This window comes from Coptis chinensis, chromosome 3 (genome assembly GCF_015680905.1).
Source record: "Coptis chinensis isolate HL-2020 chromosome 3, ASM1568090v1, whole genome shotgun sequence".
NCBI lineage: Eukaryota > Viridiplantae > Streptophyta > Magnoliopsida > Ranunculales > Ranunculaceae > Coptis > Coptis chinensis.
The window spans coordinates 39,150,684-39,172,171 of NC_141458.1; the positions used below are offsets into that span (position 1 = coordinate 39,150,684).

A 21,488-nucleotide genomic window follows, 5' to 3' on the forward strand; every position below is an offset into this window, starting at 1 on the left:
CTCAAATATGTATGAACACTGAATGTTTATAGTCCAATAATAGTATGAACATTGATTGTTCATGGTCCAAATTTCAAACACTAATTGTTGATGCTGAACTTTATCAGGTAATTATTGATGCCGAAGCTATAACAGATGAGGAAATAACATTGCTGCAAAACATATCCAGTGACGTTGTACCCTCTGATCAGGTAGATTTCAACTTATATGAAGTGTATAAATACACACTATAGTATTAGTGTATAAATATACTATAGTATTAGTATTATTAATATTCAAAAGTAGTTATGAACAAATATTGTTCATACCACTAAACTAGCTATGAACAATCATTGTTTATACCCCCAAATAGGCATGCACACTGAATGTTCATAGTCCATTAAGTGTATGACCATTGATTGTTAATGGTTCAAATTTCAAACACTAATTGTTAATGCTGAACTTTATCAGGTAATTGTTGATGCCGAAGCTATAACAAATGAGGAAATAACATTACTGCAGAACATATCCAGTGATGTTGTACCCTCTGATCAAGAAATAATTATCTAGCCTATGACTGAAGAAGATGATGAGGCCATGTCAATAAGACTGGAGAACCAAATTTTAAGGGAGAGGTCAACATACTCGAACAAGACCTTCTGTTGTGCAAAAAAGAAAATGAACAATTGAAGGAAGAGTTGAGGGAGAAGGCTAACACACTTGAACAAGAACTTCTTTTGTTCAAAGAAGAAAATGAAAAGTTGAAGGAAGAGTTGGAAAAGAAGGTCAACACGCTCAAACAAGATCTTTTATTGTGCAAAGAAGAAAATGAAAAGTTCAAGGAAGAGTTGAGGGAGAAGGTCAACACACTTGAACAAGACCTTCTTTTGTGCAAAGAAGAAAATGAAAAGTTGAAGGAAGAGTTGAATAAGAAGGTCAACACACTTGAACAAGACCTTCTATTGTGTAAAGAAGAAAATGAAAAGTTCAAGGAAGAGTTAAAAAAGAAGGACTAGCAAGAGGGGGAAAAGCAAACCATTGCCATCAAGAATGTAAGTCCTCCTCACATTGCTCCTACTATATAGGTTTTAATTAATACATTTAATTATAGAGCCCTAATTATATAGCATAATTATATACCTATCTTTTTCACCTAATATTAACAGGGCCAACAAGCTGGTATTGTAATGGTTAAGGGAATGGATGTGGGTGAAAAGGGTGATGATGTTGACAAGCGTGATGCTGATTGTGGAATTATTGAGAGACAATTTCTCTCCAAAAAGAAAGAGCTCAAATTGGATAATATGGAAGGCTTGCTCATTGAAAGACCACTAATCAGTAAAACAAAGCAAAAACTTCTCATTCTTGATGTCAATGGTTTGCTTCTTCACATAGGTAACAAGTTTGACCTTCCTTTAGATTGTATTGCCGACAAGTTCATTTCTAGAAAGGCAATATTAAAGAGGTCGTCCTATGTTGATTTCCTGAAGTTTTGTTTTCAAAGATTCAATGTTTGTGTTTGGTCTTCAAGGACAAAATGAAATTTGGATGGTGTGCTCAATAATGCCATGGGCGATATGAAGTCCCAATTGTTGTTTTGTTGGGACCAATCCCATTGCTCTACTACTGGGTTTTAGACTATTGAGAACAATGCGAAGCCTTTGATGTTGAAACAACTTGTCAAACTTTGGGATAAGGATGACCCAAATCTTCCTTGGGAGAAGAGAGAGTACAATGAATCAAATAGTCTCCTCGTCGATGATTCTCCTTATAAAGCATTGCTTAATCCTGCACACACTGCCATCTTCCTTACTTCATTCGACTTTTGTAATAAGAACGACAATTTGTTAGGACATGGGGGTGATATTAGGATGTATTTGGAAAGATTAGCGACATCAGAAAATGTTCAAAAGTACATTTAGCAACACCCTTTTGAGGCAGCTTGCAATTACAGAGAGCCATCCATGTTGGCAACATTATTTGCAGGTTATCAATTCTTGTTCGCAGGCTCCTTCAGTAAGTGGATTGTGAAAATTGTTCTTGATGTAGAGAAAAAAGGAGATTTTTTTTTCTCTAGTGTTAGGCGCGCTCGCGCTTAGGTATGCCTGGACAAGGGCTTGCCCGCGCTCCTCTCTTTGGTGACCAAATAGGTTGTTAGGCTCACGCGCGCTCGACTTTTGCCTGGCCGTTTTTCAGCACGAATTCGATTGTTTTCGGAAACAGTATAAATATAAAGTTTTTTCTGTAAAAACTTAACCTAACCAAAAACCAAGAAAGAGAGAGATTGTAAGAGAGAAATTCTTAGTGAGTTGAGTGTTCATTCTTTGTGCGTGAATTGAGAGCTCTTGTAATTTGTTACTCTAGACATCTAGTAAAGCTTGGAACTCGTGTTAGGTTTATGGTAGAGCTTGGAACTCTGTGTGAACACCAATTGTAACATTGTGGTTGCCCCCTTGAACCAACAATCTTTCTCAATATGGCCACTTCTATTGCAATGGTAACACTTTGGTAACAAAGAATCTTCACTTCTAGGCCTTCTTTCATGATCAAATCTTCCTCGACCTCGACCTCTACTTCTTCCTCTCTAATGCCTACCACCACCTTTTGATGATTCCGGCTTGTTTTCACTTCTAAACAGTCTCTTTTCATCATTCCTTGAACTGAAATTCAGCTTGGACTAAAATGCACTCTCAACTGATTTTTCGGAGTGTCTCATAAGTCTTTATTCAAAAGATTTCAAAGAGCCTAACAATTCTTGTAAACTTAACTCAAAAATGTCTTTTGTTTCCTCAATAACAGCTACAATAGGATCAAACTTTTGAGGTAAACTCATCAAAATCTTTTGCACAATTTTTCTATCACTAACTTCTTCACCATAAGCTTTCATTTGGTTCACAAGTTTAGTGAATCTAGAGGAATACGCATGCAAGGATTCATTTTCTTTCATTTTCATATTTTCAAACTCTCTTCTTAAAGTTTGAAGTTTGATGGCTTTTACCTTGGTGTTTCCTTGAAACTCTTGTTGAAGAATACTCCATGCATCTTTGGATTTTGTTGCTCCCATGATCCTTGGAAAGATGGTGTCTCCTACACCTTGTTGAATAAAGAGAAGAGCTTTAGCATCTTTCTTCTTTGCATCTTTTAATTGCTCCTTTTGAGTATTGGTTAACCCTTCCATTGTTGCTGGTTCTACATACCCATTTTCTACCAAATCCCAAATATCTTGAGAAATGAATAAAGTTCTCATCTTTATACACCAAAAATCATAGTTATCAGCTTCAAATAATGGAATAGAAGGTTGTTGGATGTTCAAACTTGAGTTACTTGAGCTTGCTAATAAGAATCTCTCACAAAGCTTTCACCTTTCTTCTTAAAATTTCCATATCTACTTTCTCCTTGCAGATTTTCAGAAATTTCAGCTTTCTTCTCTCTTTTCTTCACTACCACACTTTTTATTTTTAATCTCACTTTGATATTAACTCTATTTTATCTTAGCTCCGATACCAATTGTTAGGTTTATGGTAGAGACAAAGAGATAGGGTTTTCACTCTAAAGAGACTCTCTCTTGTATTTCGTTCACTCTCAATAATCTCTTATATAGTGGGTACAACTTACGAGTAGATATGACACTATAATTGTCATACTTACATGTTATGTCACTTCTTACAACATACATCTGCAGACTACTCAAAACCTTCTATTCATATGAACATCTGCATATGACAACTTAAGTTACATATCTCTAACACTAACATTACATTACTTAATAACTCACCGTGTGGATTAGGCACATTGCCGAACCACCATATATCCATGTCTTGTGGTTTGTTTTCTTTTGCATTAGTCTCTTTACTTTATATGCTAGTTAATTGATATTGAGAAATGTTGGGATAGTACTTGGAGGGTGTTGAAGTCTTGTCTAGGAAGAAAGATCAATCCTTGTGTAGGGTTGATCTATTTGTAGTGGATAACGTTGTTTCCGCATTGATTTATTCACAACATCAACCAAATAAGTTAATAAGTCAATGCCCTCATATGTTAATAAAAACAATGTAACAGAAGAAAAAAAGAAAAGAAAAAAGGAGTTCGGAATAGTCGCAGGTGATATCTCCAAATCCCTAATTCCAAGTATATATATTTAGAAACAAGAAGAATGAAAAATAATTAAGAGACTAAAGAGAATACTTGTTACCTTTTGAAAGCCGGTAGAGTTTGGAGAAGAGTTTTTGGCACATAAATGAGAGACCGAGTGAAATAATCACTCTAAAACCCAAGCTTATTTCATAATCACTCTCAAGGACATGGATGGGGAAAGTTCAAGTTTGCCCTTGAATACGTGTACACAATAAAAAACCACCGCAAACCCCGGCAATAAGAGAACGAATTTGTGGACAGACGTGTAAAATATGTCCACAAGACAACAACACCCAATTGGTCCACCTCAGCAACTTAGACAACTCAGCTTTGTGTCCCACTCAAACTAAAACTAGTATATTGCTATACAGTGGGGGCGTGAGCAGAGAGGGAGAGGGAGAGATTGAGAGGGTGTGGACTCGTAGAGGCACAAAGAGAAGAGAAGAGATGAGGAATGAAGACAGACATAAACCAACCAAATGACTTTTTGTCCACATACCCCCCTCGGCCCATAACGTACGCTCCGCTCACTTGATCAAGGAATACTTACTAACAAAAACATCAAACAATCCATTGTATGAGGTTTTGCAGAAGATGGACGGACTATTGATAGAAATCATCACTGACATCCTTGCAAGGCTCCCAATTAGTTCTCTATCTCCATGCAGGTACGTTTGCTAAACATAGTGAAATATAATCTCTGATCCTTTATTAATAGATAATAACAAAGCCCAATACTTTATTCTTGTGCTACACTGGTCATACACATATGGAGAAAGACTTTGTTTATTGCAATTGTGCTACCAATTCGAAGAGCATGTTCAGATTAGTAGAAGACAATGTGGATGAGGTATGCGTATATCCCATCACCGGGGTAAAAAAACTTGAATCTCTATTTTTGAACATGGATTCTTCAAACACAGCTGTTCTTGTGGGGGGATCGTGCAATGGTCTTGTGTGTTTATCATTAATGTTTGCTTTTTTTTTTCGATAACGACCGCCCTTCATTTATTCAATAGATATAATAGGATTACAGCTACTGACAAATGATGGGATGAGCTCCTACAAGTGGTTTGTAGCCCACTTAGCAAGCTGATGCGGCTGAGTGTTTTTATCTCTCTTGATCCAAACAAAGTTACATGAAACTAATCCTGAAACACAATCTATAAAAAAATCTCTAAGACTGGATAAGTGGCAACTTTAGCTTGAAGTGGACTCTGTTAGTACATTCATAACAACTTGATTATCTCCTCTGACTTCCACTTCTCTCACTCCCATTCTCCTTAATTATGAGTATTACTGCAACTTTAGCAACTTTGAGCTCTGCCTCCTCCATATCTCTAGCTTTAAATCTTCTATAAGCTGCTCCTGCAATTTCTCCTTCATGATTCCAAAAGATTGCACCTACTACCCCTTGTCCTGTAGACCTGTCAAATGTAACATCAAAGCATACATAAGCACCTACAAAATCATTAACGTTTGATGCTCCCATGGACAATGGTTTCCGGAAACCTGTTTACATACTTAACCCCTTAACAGGAGAACACAAAGGACTTCCGTAAATGTTCATTCTACGACAGTTTTTTCTGGCTTTGGTTTTAATATCTCTACACAAGAATTCAAGATTATGTTTGTGGAATTTATGGTAGTGTGAAGAATAAAGTGGTAGTTCACACACCTGGTAATAATACATGAGAAAAAACGCTCAAAATATTATAATTAACGTGTTTGAAGAGGTCTTGTTGGCATTCATCAATGATTCCTTTCATTGGATAACAATGGAACCAATAAAACACACTAGTCATCAATCTTCCAGTTTTAGGTTGCTTATTTTAGTATGGCATTTGGGGGCCGAAGAGTTTAGCAATATTCCAGTACCTGAGTCAGTCACTATCTTGAATACTAATTTCAGATGTTGTCAGAAATACAACATACTCCGGGTGCTTGAGGGGTCTCTGTCATTGGTAAACTGCTCTTCTGAACAAGTTGTTGACATATGGTTGATGAAAAATTATAAAGTAAAGGAGTCTTGGGCTAAGCAGTTTACTATATTGAAAGAACAAATATTGCAGTCATGTTACATGATTTCAAATATGATAATTCGAACGAACGGAGAGATCATACTACTATGTGATGACAGGTATCTGGTTTCATATAGCACCGAAACTGACAAGCAGACTATGAAAGTTATTTCCAACAACAAAAGAAGGAACCAAGTTCACGTATTTCCAATTGATGGTAAATTTTTATCACTAATATATGCTTATGGAGCATAGAATAACACCAAGAAGAACTTTTAGAGGAAGATTAAAAGAAAGCCATCTTATCGAGCAGATAATAAAACTGAGAAGAACTTTTTTTGGAAGATAAAAAGAAAACGACTGCCATAACAAAGTTCTTGTTTAATATTAGCAAGTGATATCCTCCACTGATGACTAACCTATGCAGGCTTGTCATGACTTTTTCCTTGGCTACCAGCCTTGCATATGGGGAAGTCCGGAAGACCTATGTGGGTAACCTTTCGGGTGATGGAATAGGGATGCTTGATTAACCTTTATATTCATCGCCATTCCCCATTTAACTAGGTGCATTGCATTTTCAAAAGCTTCCTGTCGAACCGGCTCTTATTTCAATCCATGCTCGACCGATCTTAGTGGTCTTCTTTGTTAAGGAAATGGCTTTAAGTGTTTCATACTTTCATTTATGCAGGTACTTCAGGATTAGTAAGACTTCTGTTCATGGGATTGGGCTGATGGAATTTTTGAAGTCTCTAGGAGACTTTAATAGGACAATCCCGGAAACAAAACTAGACACCTACAATGAGAAAAATATCTACATGGATCAAACACCTTACTTGAGTAGTATCAGTGCACTGACGGATGAGAGTATAAAATAAATCTTTTCTTTTTCCTTTGGTCAAAATCCAGAGGGTTAATATAGTGTCAAAGAAGTAATCAGTTTTACAGAACAAACTCTTTTTAGCTCCCCGCCCCCTATGGCCCCACCCTAAATAATAATAATAAATATATAAAGAAAACAATAAAGAAAAAATACAGAAAAAAATTCAACCTACTTTAAGATAGGAACTTACAGAATATAATTCTATTTAGACTCCTCAGTCTTTGACAGTATAATTTATTACCAATTTGTAATGGAAAAGCATTTCTAGAAGACAACTTTCGCTAATTAACAAGTTATCTTAGATTTGAACTTGTGAGAGATGACGAAGAGTAGATACCACATAGTTCACTACTCATCAATTTTTATCTTCTAATATTTGCCCCGAACTGCATTTGCCCATTTGTTCACCATATATTTGAGAACACTACCCTCTTTCAATGCACATAGCCAATCATTTGAGATGGCTCAAGTAGGTTTTTAAACCAATTGAATCTTGCTTCCATTTTCACAAACGCTAGTCCCTCCTAAAGTTCCAGTTCTTACGAAAAATTCATATCATATTCAAAAACAGCATTCAAATTTTACACTTCAAAGGATACTATTCTAAATAATATAATTTGTAAGAAAATAACATGAAAGGTTTTTCTTGTCTTTTAATGTAGAAAACTGTACAAGCAGTTCACTAGAAGACCGAAAAGCAGAGAATGAACAAAATGAGTCCAAGAAAGATACGATAGTCTACTTGAAACAACATTACTAGGTAATACTTGTTGAGATTATAAATCCTTGCAATCAAATATATAAAGGAATCTACTAATCATAGAAAACCTATAAGCATACCTAGTGTTTTGAGATCAGCCACTCTTGATATGAGATAATTAATCAGAGCACCGTCTTCAAATTTAGCAATATGGTAACCTCTCAAAATGCTTTTTGAAGTGACTGTATCTTCTTATTGAGTTCGGCCAGCTCCTTCTCCGTACTACTCCATTTAATAGTCAAGGTAATGCCAACTTTCTTCAACACCAAAGCACTTTTTAGTAAAAACTCGAGAAACTTGAATTCGTTTTCAGACCCTTTAAAATTTTGCATCTCAATACACTTTAGTTGATGAAGATTGCAAGTAAATGATAACTCTGCATCCCAATCTCCTCTCTCATCTTCAGGCTCAATAATTCTCTAATATAAAACAATTGGTAAAGCAACAGTACAATTTGTCTTTCTACAATTTGTTTCTTTTATTTTTCTAATGTTACTACTTTTTCCCATTGTTCCAATAATTAGCAACATATACAAAAGAGGCAAACAGAATAGATGTAATAGGCATCCCTAGTGAGACTTTTTCCTTTCTTTGTCAATGGGTTATTAGAAAAAAAATTATTATTTTGAAAGATCATGATAGTGAATATTAAATTGAGTTGAAACCGTAGTTGTTAATTTGTTATATATTATTCTGCTACGTTTTGATGAACTTAGTAGTTGGTAACTTTAAGCTGTAACTGTATAACTACAACATAAGAGTTGAAAAAACATGAAATATGATATAGTAATCAATCAATACCTTGGTTCTTTCCAAGACAAGAGTTTCTAAAAATGGAAAACTTTTAACAGTTTTGCCAATGAATAGATGTAAGATTTGTCACATCATTCTGTAAGCTTCAGATACTTCAAACTTTGGATTAAAACTGGCACCCTTTCTAACATATTCGGCAATTCTTCAAAAGCCTGACAATGAAAAAGAGAGCAATCTAGAAACTACTACTTCACAAGTAAATTTTGACAGTGAGAAAGTGCTTGACAAAAGGTGTTTTTCCCATATGCTACAACTAAATTGTTCGAGGAGAGCATCTATATATCAACCATTTACAATCTAGCAAAGTTACAAACCATTGGAATTAGACACCATAGCTTTAATCAGTAGAGGGGTATTCCTCGGAGAAAGGTACCTCAGAGTATAGAGATTGTCTAAATTGGCATTTAAGTTTGTAGTCAACAAATCTATTATGTCACCCGACATACTTATTTAAAACAGTGTTAGTTCAAATTACTGTGTTCCAAACTTCTTGACCAAAAATAAAAAAGAAAAGAAACCGTAAAGCACATTTGTTTTCCCAATGTTTTGAAAGCTTTATACAATTGAAATAATTGAGTTCTCACTAATAAAAAAAAAGTACACAATGCTAGCTGAAGCCATTTTCACAATAGAGAAAGATGAAAGAAAACATACTTGAAAGCCATGTCCTGATCGAGTAAGCGACTTTGCATTTGTCATTCCTTTTAGGATGCTACTCAAACATCTACCAAATGAAATATTGAGGGTTTCCACGTAATACACATATGTCTCAATCTCAGGAGTAGCTAGAGCTGAAATATTCTCCAAGGTGTAGTCTTCGTAGGTATAGCCAATGCATTTGAGTGATGTGAGACTGGGCGCCGCAGATATCTTAATCGAGGTTTTATAATTAATTCTTGGAAAAATATTCTCCAGCTGCAAGTACTTAAGTTTAGGACCATATATTGCAAGCTTTCTAACCGCAATATGGTGACAATAATCAATAATAAAACTTTACACAATTAGCAAGTCCAAAACTAAATCCCCATGACCATTGCTTGGAAGACAGATCCCAAATAATTCCAAAGTTTTAATGCTGCCAGATAAACAGACTATTTTAAATGATAGAATAGATACACTAAGTCTAAGCACTTGAACTCGTCGTTTTTTAGCATAAGTGACCCATCTATCAATCTGTCTGGAATCATCATATTCGGCAGAGAGAAAATATAGATCGAACTTGTCTATATCAGATCCATCTAAGAGAAATAAAACAGTGTCTATAAAAAGTTTGAACTTACCCTTCTTCAGTTTGAGATTACGTCGAGTCGTCCAGGAATCTTCATGAAACTTAAGAGTTCGGACTGATCGCCATAGGTTTGTCCATCTTTTGGAAAGAAAGCTTGTTTGGATAACTTCTTTCATGTAAATGAAAGAGAGGATGTGATGAATAAGTGGTTCGTTTAAGCCACTGATTCTATCTTCATTGTTCATATTCATTAACTTCTTGTTGGCATCAGTGGAACTTTGATGAAGAAGAATTCCCTTAAGCTTCCATCTCAATATTTTCAAACTAAATCCTCCAAGGGTAGATGAACTCTGAAACAAAACACATTACCATATTACACTAGATAACTGCAAGCAGTAGGGGTGTGAGCGGAGGTGGATAAGAGAGAGGGAGAGATGGGTTTATGGTGGGGAGAGAGAGAGTTAGGTTTGGTTGAGAAGGAAGGAGGGAGAGGGAGAGGGAAGGAGAAATATATTTTGAAAAGATTTTGTATACCTCGTCAGACTTAATGGTGCCCCTAAATAAAATAGGACGCAAATGACATACCTCACCAACCTTAGCAAGTTAGTGAAAAAGAAAAGAAAAATAAAAGTAGGATAAAGTAGCCATTAGAGTGAATCATACCTAATAGAGAGATAGAGAGGTGACAGATCTGATCTCGGTGGAGAATGAAATAAATTTCTCTCTTTATCCTAAATTAGAAAAAAAAAAAATACAATGTAACCGTTTGCAGCGTAGAGATGCAACACACTACTTTAGCCACTTTAAAATCCCATGTCACAACTTGAGAAATGATATATGAGCCGCAAGATGGAGGCCCTACAGGCCCACATAATTCCTTTTTATTAGGTTACTAGGGTGTGTCTGTGCTGTACGACACTGTAACCCAACACCTTTGACTCATTCATATAGCCAAATAGCTCATCAATGTGTTGTCCCATCAAAAAGTAAATTGGATGTTGAATGGGATAGCAAACTGGATGCACTCCTCTTCAAACATCTAGATTTTGCTACGTCATATTTTGCTGAAAATGAAAAACAACCATTGGATAGGGCCCTCCGGGCTCCACACAGTTCTGTTTTATTAGATAGAAGATAGTATTTTCCCGTGTTGTATGACACAGATACGCGAGCCTTTGGCACGAAACAACTTGTCGCGTCTACAGCACACCAAAAGCCTAAAACCTAATCAAGGCTAGCCCAATTGGCCATTATCCATAACCCCAATAGCATCAATTGGGCTAGCCAATTGTGCAGTACCATGTCAAACAACTCGTCGCACCTTAGGCTTGCCAAAACCCAATTAAGGCTAGCCCAATTAGTCATTATCCTTAAGCCCAATATCATCAAGTGGGCTAACCAATTATGCATTAACATGTCAAATTTGGAGGCCCAACAGTTTTTAAGCCCAGCCGCAATTGTTGACTTTTGGTTGATTTTTGGATAGATCCCATGGTACTGATTTAGTTTAACAAAATTGCACAAACCCTTAAAACACTTGGATCTGCCAAGTCACAACTTGTGAGCAAAGATTAGAGCTGTTGGATGGAGGCCCTGTGGGCCCCACACCAACCTGTATTATTAGATAGATTAGATAGAAGATTTCTTTTTTTTTCCAATTTTAAGTAAAGTGGACCACAAGCATGACGTGGACTAAGTGTTTAGGTGGACCAATTATATTCTATTGTCCACTGGACATCTTTTTCATGTATGTCCACAAATTCGATCTCTTGGTAAACTGCTCTTCTAAACAAGTTGTTGGCATATGGTTGATGAAAAATTATAAAGTAAAGGAGTCTTGGGCTAACCAGTTTACTATATTGAAAGAACAAATATTGCAGTCATGTTACACGATTTCACCTATGATAATCCGAACGAATGGAGAGATCATACTACTATGTGATGACAGGTATCTGGTTTCATATAACACCGAAATTGACAAGCAGACTATGAAAGTTATTTCCAACAACTAAAGCAGGAACCAAGTTAACGTATTTCCAATTGATAGTAACTTTTTATCACTAATATCAGCTTATGGAGCAGAGAATAACACCGAGAAGAACTTTCAGAGGAAGATTAAAAGAAAGCCGGCTTATGGAGCAGAGAATAAAACTAAGAAGAACTTTTTTTGGAAGATAAAAAGAAAATGGCTGCCATAACAAAATTCTTGTTTAATATTAGCATGTGATATCCTCTACTGATGACTGGCCTATGCAGGTTTGTCATGACGTTTTCCGTGGCTACCAGCCTTGCATATGGGTACCAACTGTAATACCCCATAAATTTATAATAGGTTGGCCACCCCTAATATAAATTTAAGGAGCATTAATTGTTAAATATCAAACTTAGCATAAAAGAACTAAAAAATAAGATAAATATTTGCAAAACATTTAATCTCATAATTGATGATCAAAGGGTTTAGCATATAGTCTTCTCAAAAAAAATATTTACAAGTCATGGCACCTCATAAAGAAGCCCTTTCAAAAAAGACAAAAGAAGAACATATGACTCCTCGTTACATACATCTAATCAAAGGTTAGGAGTCCTTTGAGCAGAGTAGGTCCCCAACTCTCATACGTGTATCGACCTTAACGAGGCTGAGTCCAAGAATCTGCAACAACTATAAGAGGTTAAACCTTAATATAAGCAAGCTTACCCAAAAGCTTAGGACCTACTTAGCAATAGAACCATCTTTTGCATATTAGTTAACACTTCATTTAACTTGTACTAGAAAATGATTCAGAATTTATTTTTAACACCACATGATAAGAGTACGACTTATAATACTTAATATCAAAGAAAAATGGTTATCATTAACCATGGATAACAAATCCAAACATAAGAAACTAAAAAAAAACAAATATCTCAGAAACTATGATAAGCCCACGTCCCGTAGCTCTTATTGACTATGGCTACAGCGGGATCCATTAGTCAAATTTAAACCACGACAAGTCCACGTCCAGTAGTACTTATTGACATCGACTACGTCGGGATCCTTTTGCCGGAAATCAACCACATACATATAGCACACTCATTAACTTTAACAAAGATAAACGTGCAAATAAACATGAACCTATATAAAATAAAACATCACATGTAGATATTGAAAATCCATTAGCTGCAAATACAATCTAGTGTCATAACATGTAAAAAAATAAAATAAAATAAAATGACATGATCAAATTTCAGCAACGTCAGAAACACAGTTTCTGTTTTGTGCAGTCTTGGGAAACAATTCATATAAAATTGAATACAACTCCAAATCAGTCAAATCCAAATCCTATGATATTCAGACACATAGATCTAGATTTAGTCTCAATGAATTTTTATCTAATTAAGTACCTAAGTCATTGTAATACCTAACGAAACCTCAAGTTTCGGGAATGTCAGAAAAATGGTTTCTGTTTTGCGCAGTCATAGGAAACAATTCATATGAAATTAAATACAACTCTAAATCAGTCAAATCCAAATCCTGTGAAATTCAGACACATAGATCTAGATTTAGTCTCAAGGAACTTTTATCTAATTAAGTACCTAAGTCATTGTAATACCTGACTAAACCTCAAGTTTTGGGAATGTCAGAAAAATGGTTTCTTGTCTGCGCAGTCATAGCAAACGATTCATATGAAATTAAATACAACTCCAAATCAGTCAAATCCAAATTCAAAGAAATCTTGACACATAGATCTTGATTTCTTCTTAAGAGTAATATGGAAGATTCTTTCTCTGAAATTTCCAAAAGCCTATACAAGCAGAGAGTCAAAATCTAACAAGTTTCTTGAGTCATCACAATCCATTTAAGCCTTAACATGATTTTAATATATCAAAGTGAAATAAAATAAAAACTTTTAAATTATGATAATTCATAAATTGTTTGTGCAAAAGAAAGATCTAAGTACCAAGCACCTAAGCGCGAGGGTAAACTTTCCTTAAAGCATGAAAATCAATGAAGACAATGATCTCCTCCTCTTTCTCTCCCCAAAGCTTTTGCCCTAGTTTCTCTTAAAATCTTAAGGTTTACTTAGAATAAGATATTATAAGTTGTACCCACATTTTGGTTATTTACCCCCAAAAAATGGTGTAGAGACCCCCAAATCATTTCTAGATGGTTCAAAACTTTTAGGATCATATGTATGTACATATATGGACATATGTTAAAAGTAAAATACACAAAATATTTGTTCTATGGCCATAAATCCAACCAATACAATTAAATCATAATTCTTACTTAAATAAAAAGTTACAACCAAATTAAATACTTAGACAAACATAAAACAAGGCAAAAATAAATACAACTAATTAACTTTTCAAACTAATTATATATATTATATATATATATATATATATATATATATATATATATATATATATATATATAAAGGGTTGTTACAATCTACCCCCCTTAAAAAAAAGAATTGTGTCCTCGTAATTCTATCATACCTTAATTAAAAAGGTAGGGATACTTCTCCCGTATCTTGTCTTCACATTCCCATGAAGCTTCATTCACATCGTGGTGACTCCATTGCACCTTGACCAAGTGAATGCTCTTCGATCTAATATTTTGAATCTTCCTGTCTATTATACAATAGGGATGTTTTTCGTACGTTGTGTCATCCTGAAGTTCAATCTTACTAAGGTCGATGTGGTGATGGCGAGCGTCCTCTCTTAAGAACTTTTTCAACATAGATAGACATGTGAAAGACGTTATGCATCCAAGATAACTAAATAGGAAGTGACAGCATGTACGCTAGTGGTCCGACTGCCATAACAAAGTTCCTGTTTAATATTAGCAAGTGATATCCTCTACTGATGACTGAGCTATGCAGGTTTGTCATGACTTTTTCCTTGGCTACTAGCCTTGCATATGGGTTTTGGGGAAGTCCAGAAGACCTATGTGGGTAACCTTTCGGGTGATGGAATAGGGATGCTTGATTAACCTTTGTATTCATCGCCATTCCCCATTTAACTAGGTGCACTGCATTTTCAAAAGCTTCCTGTCGAACCAGCTCTTATTTCAATCCGTGTTGGACCGATCTTGGTGGTCTTCTTTGTTAAGGAAATGACTTTAAGTGTTTCATACTTTCATCTATGCAGATACTTCAGGATTAGTAAGACTTCTGTTCACGTGATTGGGATGATGGAATTCTTGAAGTCTCTAGGAGACTTTAATAGGACCGTCCCAGAAACAAAACTAGACACCTATAATGAGAAAAAATATCTACATGGATCAAACACCTTACCCGAAAGTAGTATCGGTAATCGACGGACGAGAGTATAAAATAAACCTTTTCTTTTTCCTTTGGTCAAAATCCAGAGGGTTAATATAGTGTCAAAGAAGTAATCAGTTTTACAGAAGAAACTATTTTTTAATAATAATAAATATATAAATAAAACAATAAAGAAAAATCACGAAAAAAAAAATTCAACCTACTTTAAGGTAGGAACTTACATAATATAATTCTATTTAGACTCCTTAGTCTTGGACAATATAATTTATTACCAATTTCTAATGGAAAAGAATTTCTAGAAGGCAACTTTCGCTAATTAACAGGTTATCTTAGATTTGAACTTCCAGACTAGGAAGTAGGTAGGTACCACACTGTTCATTACTCATCAATTTTTATCTTCTAACATTTGTTCCAAACTGCATTTGCTCATTTGTTCGGCATATATTTGAGAACACTACCCTCTTGCAATGCACATAGCCAATCATTTGAGATGGCTTAGGTAGGTTTTTAAACCAATTCAATCTTGCTTCCATTTTCACAAATGCTAGTCCCTCCTAAAGTTCCACTTCTTACTAAAAATACCATATTCAAAAACAACATTCAAATTTTACACTTCAGAGGATACTGTTCTAAATAATATAATTTGTAAGAAAATAACATGAAAGGTTTTTCTTGTCTTTTAATGTAGAAAACTGTACAAGCAGACCACTGGAAGACGGAAAAGCAGAGAATGAACAAAATGAGTCCAAGAAAGATACGATAGTCTACTTGAAACAACATTACAAAGTAATACTTATTGAGATTATAAAGCCTTGCCATCAAATATATAAAGGAATCTACTAATCATAGAAAACCTATAAACATACCTAGTGTTTTGAGATCAACCACTCTTGATAAGTGATAATTAATCAGAGCACCGTCTTCAAATTTAGCAATATGGTAACCTCTCAAAATGCTTTTTGCAGTGACTATATCTTCTTATTGAGTTCGGCCAGCTCCTTCTCCTTGCCACTCAATTTAATAGTCAAGGTAATGCCAACTTTCTTCAACACCAAAGCACTTTTTAGTAAAAACTCTAGAAACTTGAATTCATTTTCAGACGCTTCAAAATTTTGCATCTTAATACACTTTAGTTCACGAAGCTTGCAAGTAAATGATAAATCTGCATCCCAATCTCCTCCCTCATCTTCAGGCTCGATAATTCCCTGAAATAAAACAATTGGTAAAGCAACAGTAAAATTTGTGTTTCTACAATTTGTTTCTTTTATTTTTCTACTTTTACTACTTTTTCCCCTTGTTCCAATAATTAGCAACATATACAAAAGAGGCAAGCAGGATAGATGTAATAGGCATCCCTAGTGAAACTTTATTTATTTGTGTATATTTTAAGTAGCAATGTTGGCCTGTATAATAAAACCCCCATTAGAGTGGTTTAGAGTTCTATTTATTAAGGGGTAGTATTATTATATATAGGTTTTGTAACCTTCTTTGTCAATGGGTTATTAGAAAAAAAATTATTATTTTTGAAAGATCATGATAGTGAATACTAGAATTACTGCATAGCAGTGGGGAAGTGAGCGTAGCAAGGGTAGGAAATGAGAGGAGCAAGGAGATGAAGAGAAGGGCGGAGAACAAAGAGAGTGAGAAGAGGAAGATGAATTAGGTATTTCCGATCCGTATAGATGTATAGGAAGCAAACAATAAAAAATTAAAAACAGCAATAGGTGTTTCCGTATTTGGAATATTCGCATTGACACGAGGATAAATTTTAGTTGTCACTGTAACGACGAATTTTTGAAAGTCCGACAAGATAAATGAATGCAAAATTGTTTACATGTCACCAAACAGTATGTAATCAAAAGTTCAGGAACATAGGATGGTAAATAGAATTCACCTCTTAGGCTTATAATCAAACATGTCCTAGGGAGCTTCTAAAAATGTTCCAACTAATATACAATTTTCTAACACAAAAAAAAAAAAAAAAAATATGAAACATATTGGAAATAACATATAATAATGCTTCAAACATCAAACTTATGAATAAGACATGACCCACAATATAAAACAAATACATATAGAAAAATAAAATAGATGGAACAAATCATTCAATATACAGCAGTGATTAAACATTTAGAACCTAAGACTATCTCAAATTGTGGTGAAATAAAAAAAAAGAATCACGGCCCACTTCTTTGCAAGGGAAAATTTTCATTCTAAAATTCCCATACAAATAATGAGAGTGATAAAAATTTCAATGGAAAATCTGAAATTAATTAGTGAAAGCTGAAGGGGAATTAAAACCATATAGGACATCACAAACTAAATTTTTTGAAGAGGAGTAAAAGAAAGGATTGTACCTTTGATTGTTGCTTTTAATCACCGTTGGCTCTAAAATTGCATTGTGTTTGGCGACGGTTATATCAAAATTACCAAAATTACTAAGGGTAGGAGTTGAGAGGAGGAAGAAGATGAAGGAGGGGAGATGAAGAGAAGGGCGGAGAACAAAGAGAGTGAGAAGAGGAAGATGAAAATAAAATAGAAGGAGAAGAAGAGAGAAACTATAGGGGGGGGGGGACAGACAGACAGCAGACAAGAGTCATTTTAGACCGTCTCACCAAACCAAACTCAAGAACGTTTGCATATGCTCACTTGATTAAATTGAGCTGAAACCCTAGTTGTTGATTTGTTATATATTATTCCGTTGTGTTTGATGAACTTAGTAGTTGGCACTACACCATAATAGGATATTTTCAACACGCACCTTTTTTGATTTGCAACGCTTATTTAGCGTTAGTAAGTTTTCAACATTAAATAAGCGTTGGCAATGTTGTAAAGCGTTGCTTTATTTGGGTGAATTTCCGGAATTAATTGCTAACACTTAAAAAGCGTTAGAGAAGTGTTACAAACTTAAAAATTTTGCGAAACGAAAAAAATCGAAATATAAAACATAACTTTTTTTTTCTCTCCTCTCTCTCTCTCATCACCGCTGCATTATTTTCGCACTCCTCAAAACCTAATTTTCAGATTCAGTAAACAGTCAATCAAAGAAAGAAGAAGAAGAAGAAGAAAACAAGGAGTTTGGAAGTCCGTTTTGACACAATCCATTTCTTGCAGTTTGAGGTAATAATCTTTGATAATACCAAATATCAATATTATCAAACAAGCTGTTTGAAGTCCGTTTAGCACTTTTTAATGCCACTTGCTTGGCGTGATCGTGCATTATTTTACCTATTTTCCTATACGCACGTTGATTGGGCCTTCACTTCGTAGTGATAGGTCCACAAAGATTTCCGTTTCTTCCGCATCATTCTGTTTTTACCCCTTTCTTTGCTTTATCTTACAATTCCTATTTAGTCAATTTCTCTACAATTTACAAGTATGTGAAAGTTGCAATTCTCGATAAAGTAGACATATTTTTAATGTGATATATTTGCATCCTGATTAGTTTGTGTAAATGTGGTCTTATGATCACTTAAATATATATGGAGCTTATCTTCTGATATAATATTTATGGGCAACTTGCACCACGACATATCTCTATGATGGTTCTGTTTGTTGTTTTCGCGGTCTTTTTCTCTCTTCATGAACCTTACCAAATTGGGAAGAAAATAGACATTTTGAAGAGAATATCTTGAGACTATGTCCACTTTGGAAACTTTGTCACATGGTTGTTGAAGCGCAAAGATAACGCATCGCGCGTTTAATTAATCATTTAATTGCATGGTCAAAAATTACCTTGCAGTTTTGAGATTGATTTGATACTAAATTTTGATACCAAATATCTTTAGGCTTCTTTAGGTCCTTACAAACAAACAAGCCGTCGGGACAATCTTTATTACCTTGCCTTTGTCTCCATTTTGTAAAGAAGAATCCAGAGATAGCGGGAAAGTCTATCCGGGAGGAACATCGGAAACCTTTTAGGTTAGAATTTCATTTTAAAATTTAGTTTGTTTACAAATTGAATGCATTTTTGTCTTAATGACTTATGTAATGTGCGTTATGTTGAGGCCACACCTTCGAGTCTGATTTGTTGGATCATTTGTCGTTAATTAGGACAAAGAATCAAGCATATTAAGACACTATCAAAATCCAAGGTTTGAGTTTCTCTTATGCTATTTCACGAGATACTTGCTAATTTTGAGAATTATATTCGATGATCAAGCATTATATCACTATATCAAAATTTTGAGAATTTTGAGGCAAACTATGGCCAATAGTAATTTGAAAATTCTAAATCTAAATCTAAATCTGAAAATTCAATCGATGGATCGAGAATGCGATTGTGAAAAACAAAGAACTAGTTAAGAGTTTTTTCAAAGGTTATCCCGGCTACTAGTTGTGGCTTTCTGGTTTTGATATGATAATTTCTCTCGTGGTGCTCGAATATGTAGATTAGGTTTGATTTGTTGGCATTTATTCTAGTATGTTATTTAGAATACTAGCAAGAAATATGTATATGCCTTTGACTTGCTAGGCTTCTCTCCTGATAACTGTCTCTCTTAACAGTTTCTGCTCACTTTTCTAGAATCTGCCAAGAAGAAAGGATTTGATCAGGTCAGTGTTGGCATTACATTGCTTTACTTGAATTACAATGTGGTCTACTCACTTAAATGAATATTATACTGATATTACACTCTATATAAGACCCGAGCAAGTATCACACTTGAACCATAGCGATAAGGCTTTCAATACCCATTCTTCTTCAATAAATCTCTACTAGCCTACTAGATAAGGCATAATCTTTTTTATGCCTAAAGAGACTAAGAACATTCAAGATAAGATATGTACATACATCTAACGCCCCAATGCCAGTGAAAGAATAAAGGCGAGTAGGAGTAACAGCCATGACATAGTACCGCGTCGAATTACCAATAGCTGCTATTTCCATCTGAAAAAACAGAAGATTAATGAACCATATGGATGAAAATAAAAACATTTTGAATACTTGAATATACCTGCAAATCCATGAATGCTTCCGGGAGTTCAGTTAGCTCAAACAAAAACTTGACATACTTCTCTTTCTTATCCTTCTCGTCAACAGCAATCTCATAGAGTTGGCCACTATCAGTGCCAAGAATAATTTCCCGTGTAGCAGCTAGAGTTGGTTCAAATAAGATAAAGAAGATATCAATGTAGACTCTAAGAGAACGCGTAACAAGTGAAGCGGTGAATAATAATAATCCATTGCTACCTTCTATTATCTGTTGCCTGTTCCAGGCTACTGCATTTATTACAAGACCTTTCAATTTATTTATAATACGAGGCTTGCTCCATTTAGCATGTGTATAGTATGTCTCAGCCTCGCCACTATATCTACCTACTAGCCTACTAGCCTAGTGCCCTGCTACTGGAAAGAGAATCCAAGGGGTATGTTTTGTTGTTTAAGGGTTATTATGTCTTTGATTTATAAAGATTATATATGCATATGGGTTATTGTTTGATTTGATAAACTTTTCATTGAAATTGATAAGATAAAATTGCATTTCATAGAGCTTGATTAGGATGGTTAAGTTAAATAGTACTGACTGCAGTATGCCGTGATTGCTTTGTTTGGAATTTACATACTGGGAAATGTGTATATGGTTTTGTGTAGAGTATATATTTTTCATTGAAAGCTATTTGATGCATCAGGGTCTCTTTTTTCAATAAAAGTGTCATGTAGTCATGTAGGGGAAGAAAATTTATTTTCAGATTATCTACATAACAAGTTAGAAACAGGTGAAGTAATTGTATATGTAGCATTGTTGTTAGAAAATGAAGCATGCTAGGTTTACGGACTCTTCAAGTTTTTCATCGGTACACAATTTGACGTCGACTGAGTATTGATAGCTGCTGTTGTTTGAAGTTTTCTTATGTTCAGTGGTGAAACAATGATGAAGTATATGTGGTTGCCTAGATAAAGATATGTCGACTGAGGGTTCGACGACGGTGCCTGCCTAAGGTGGTAGTATATCCCAATGTTACGGCAGATTAAATCAATTTTTCTTTGTTAATATTCTTTGTTAATTCTATTTATAGCTATTCTTTTAATATCATAGACTTAGCTAGAATTCGAGAATACTAGTGTTGCTTGCTACCTAGGCACCGCTTTGGACCGACTTAGAAACTTACTTTTGATGTAGTTGAAGTCGAAGTTTAGGATTCAATGACTTACACAAAAGCCTTAGTACTCTGTGTCTATATTCAAGGTTTGATTGTGTATTATGTTGTATCAAATCGATAGATTACACAATGTGCTTGTTCAACCCCCCACGTCTAATTTTGCAGAATGTCTCGGCCAATTCAGAAAGAGTGGATGAATGAATTGGACAGATTTGGAGATGTGTACAAACAAGGGGTGGCTGATTTCATTCAATTTGCGACTGTGAACAACCGCGGCTCGACCACGTGTCCTTGTCCTTGTCCT

At 34.9% G+C, this 21,488-nt stretch overlaps 2 protein-coding genes across 2 annotated transcripts; both read right to left on the reverse strand.

Annotated features, from left to right (window-relative positions):
• Positions 1-2,701: 2,701 nt before the first annotated feature.
• On the reverse strand, positions 2,702-3,226 carry LOC147509558 (uncharacterized). Its single transcript, XM_086597850.1, has one exon. The coding sequence runs from the start codon at positions 3,224-3,226 to the stop codon at positions 2,702-2,704; it is 525 nt and encodes a 174-aa protein (XP_086453976.1).
• Positions 3,227-19,784: 16,558 nt separating this feature from the next.
• On the reverse strand, positions 19,785-20,876 carry LOC147509559 (vacuolar sorting protein 18-like). Its single transcript, XM_086597851.1, has 4 exons — positions 20,857-20,876; positions 20,274-20,407; positions 20,038-20,177; positions 19,785-19,970 (listed from the first exon to the last, which is right to left on the reverse strand). The coding sequence occupies exons 1-4, from the start codon at positions 20,874-20,876 to the stop codon at positions 19,785-19,787; spliced, it is 480 nt and encodes a 159-aa protein (XP_086453977.1).
• Between the last annotated feature and the right edge of the window lie 612 nt (positions 20,877-21,488).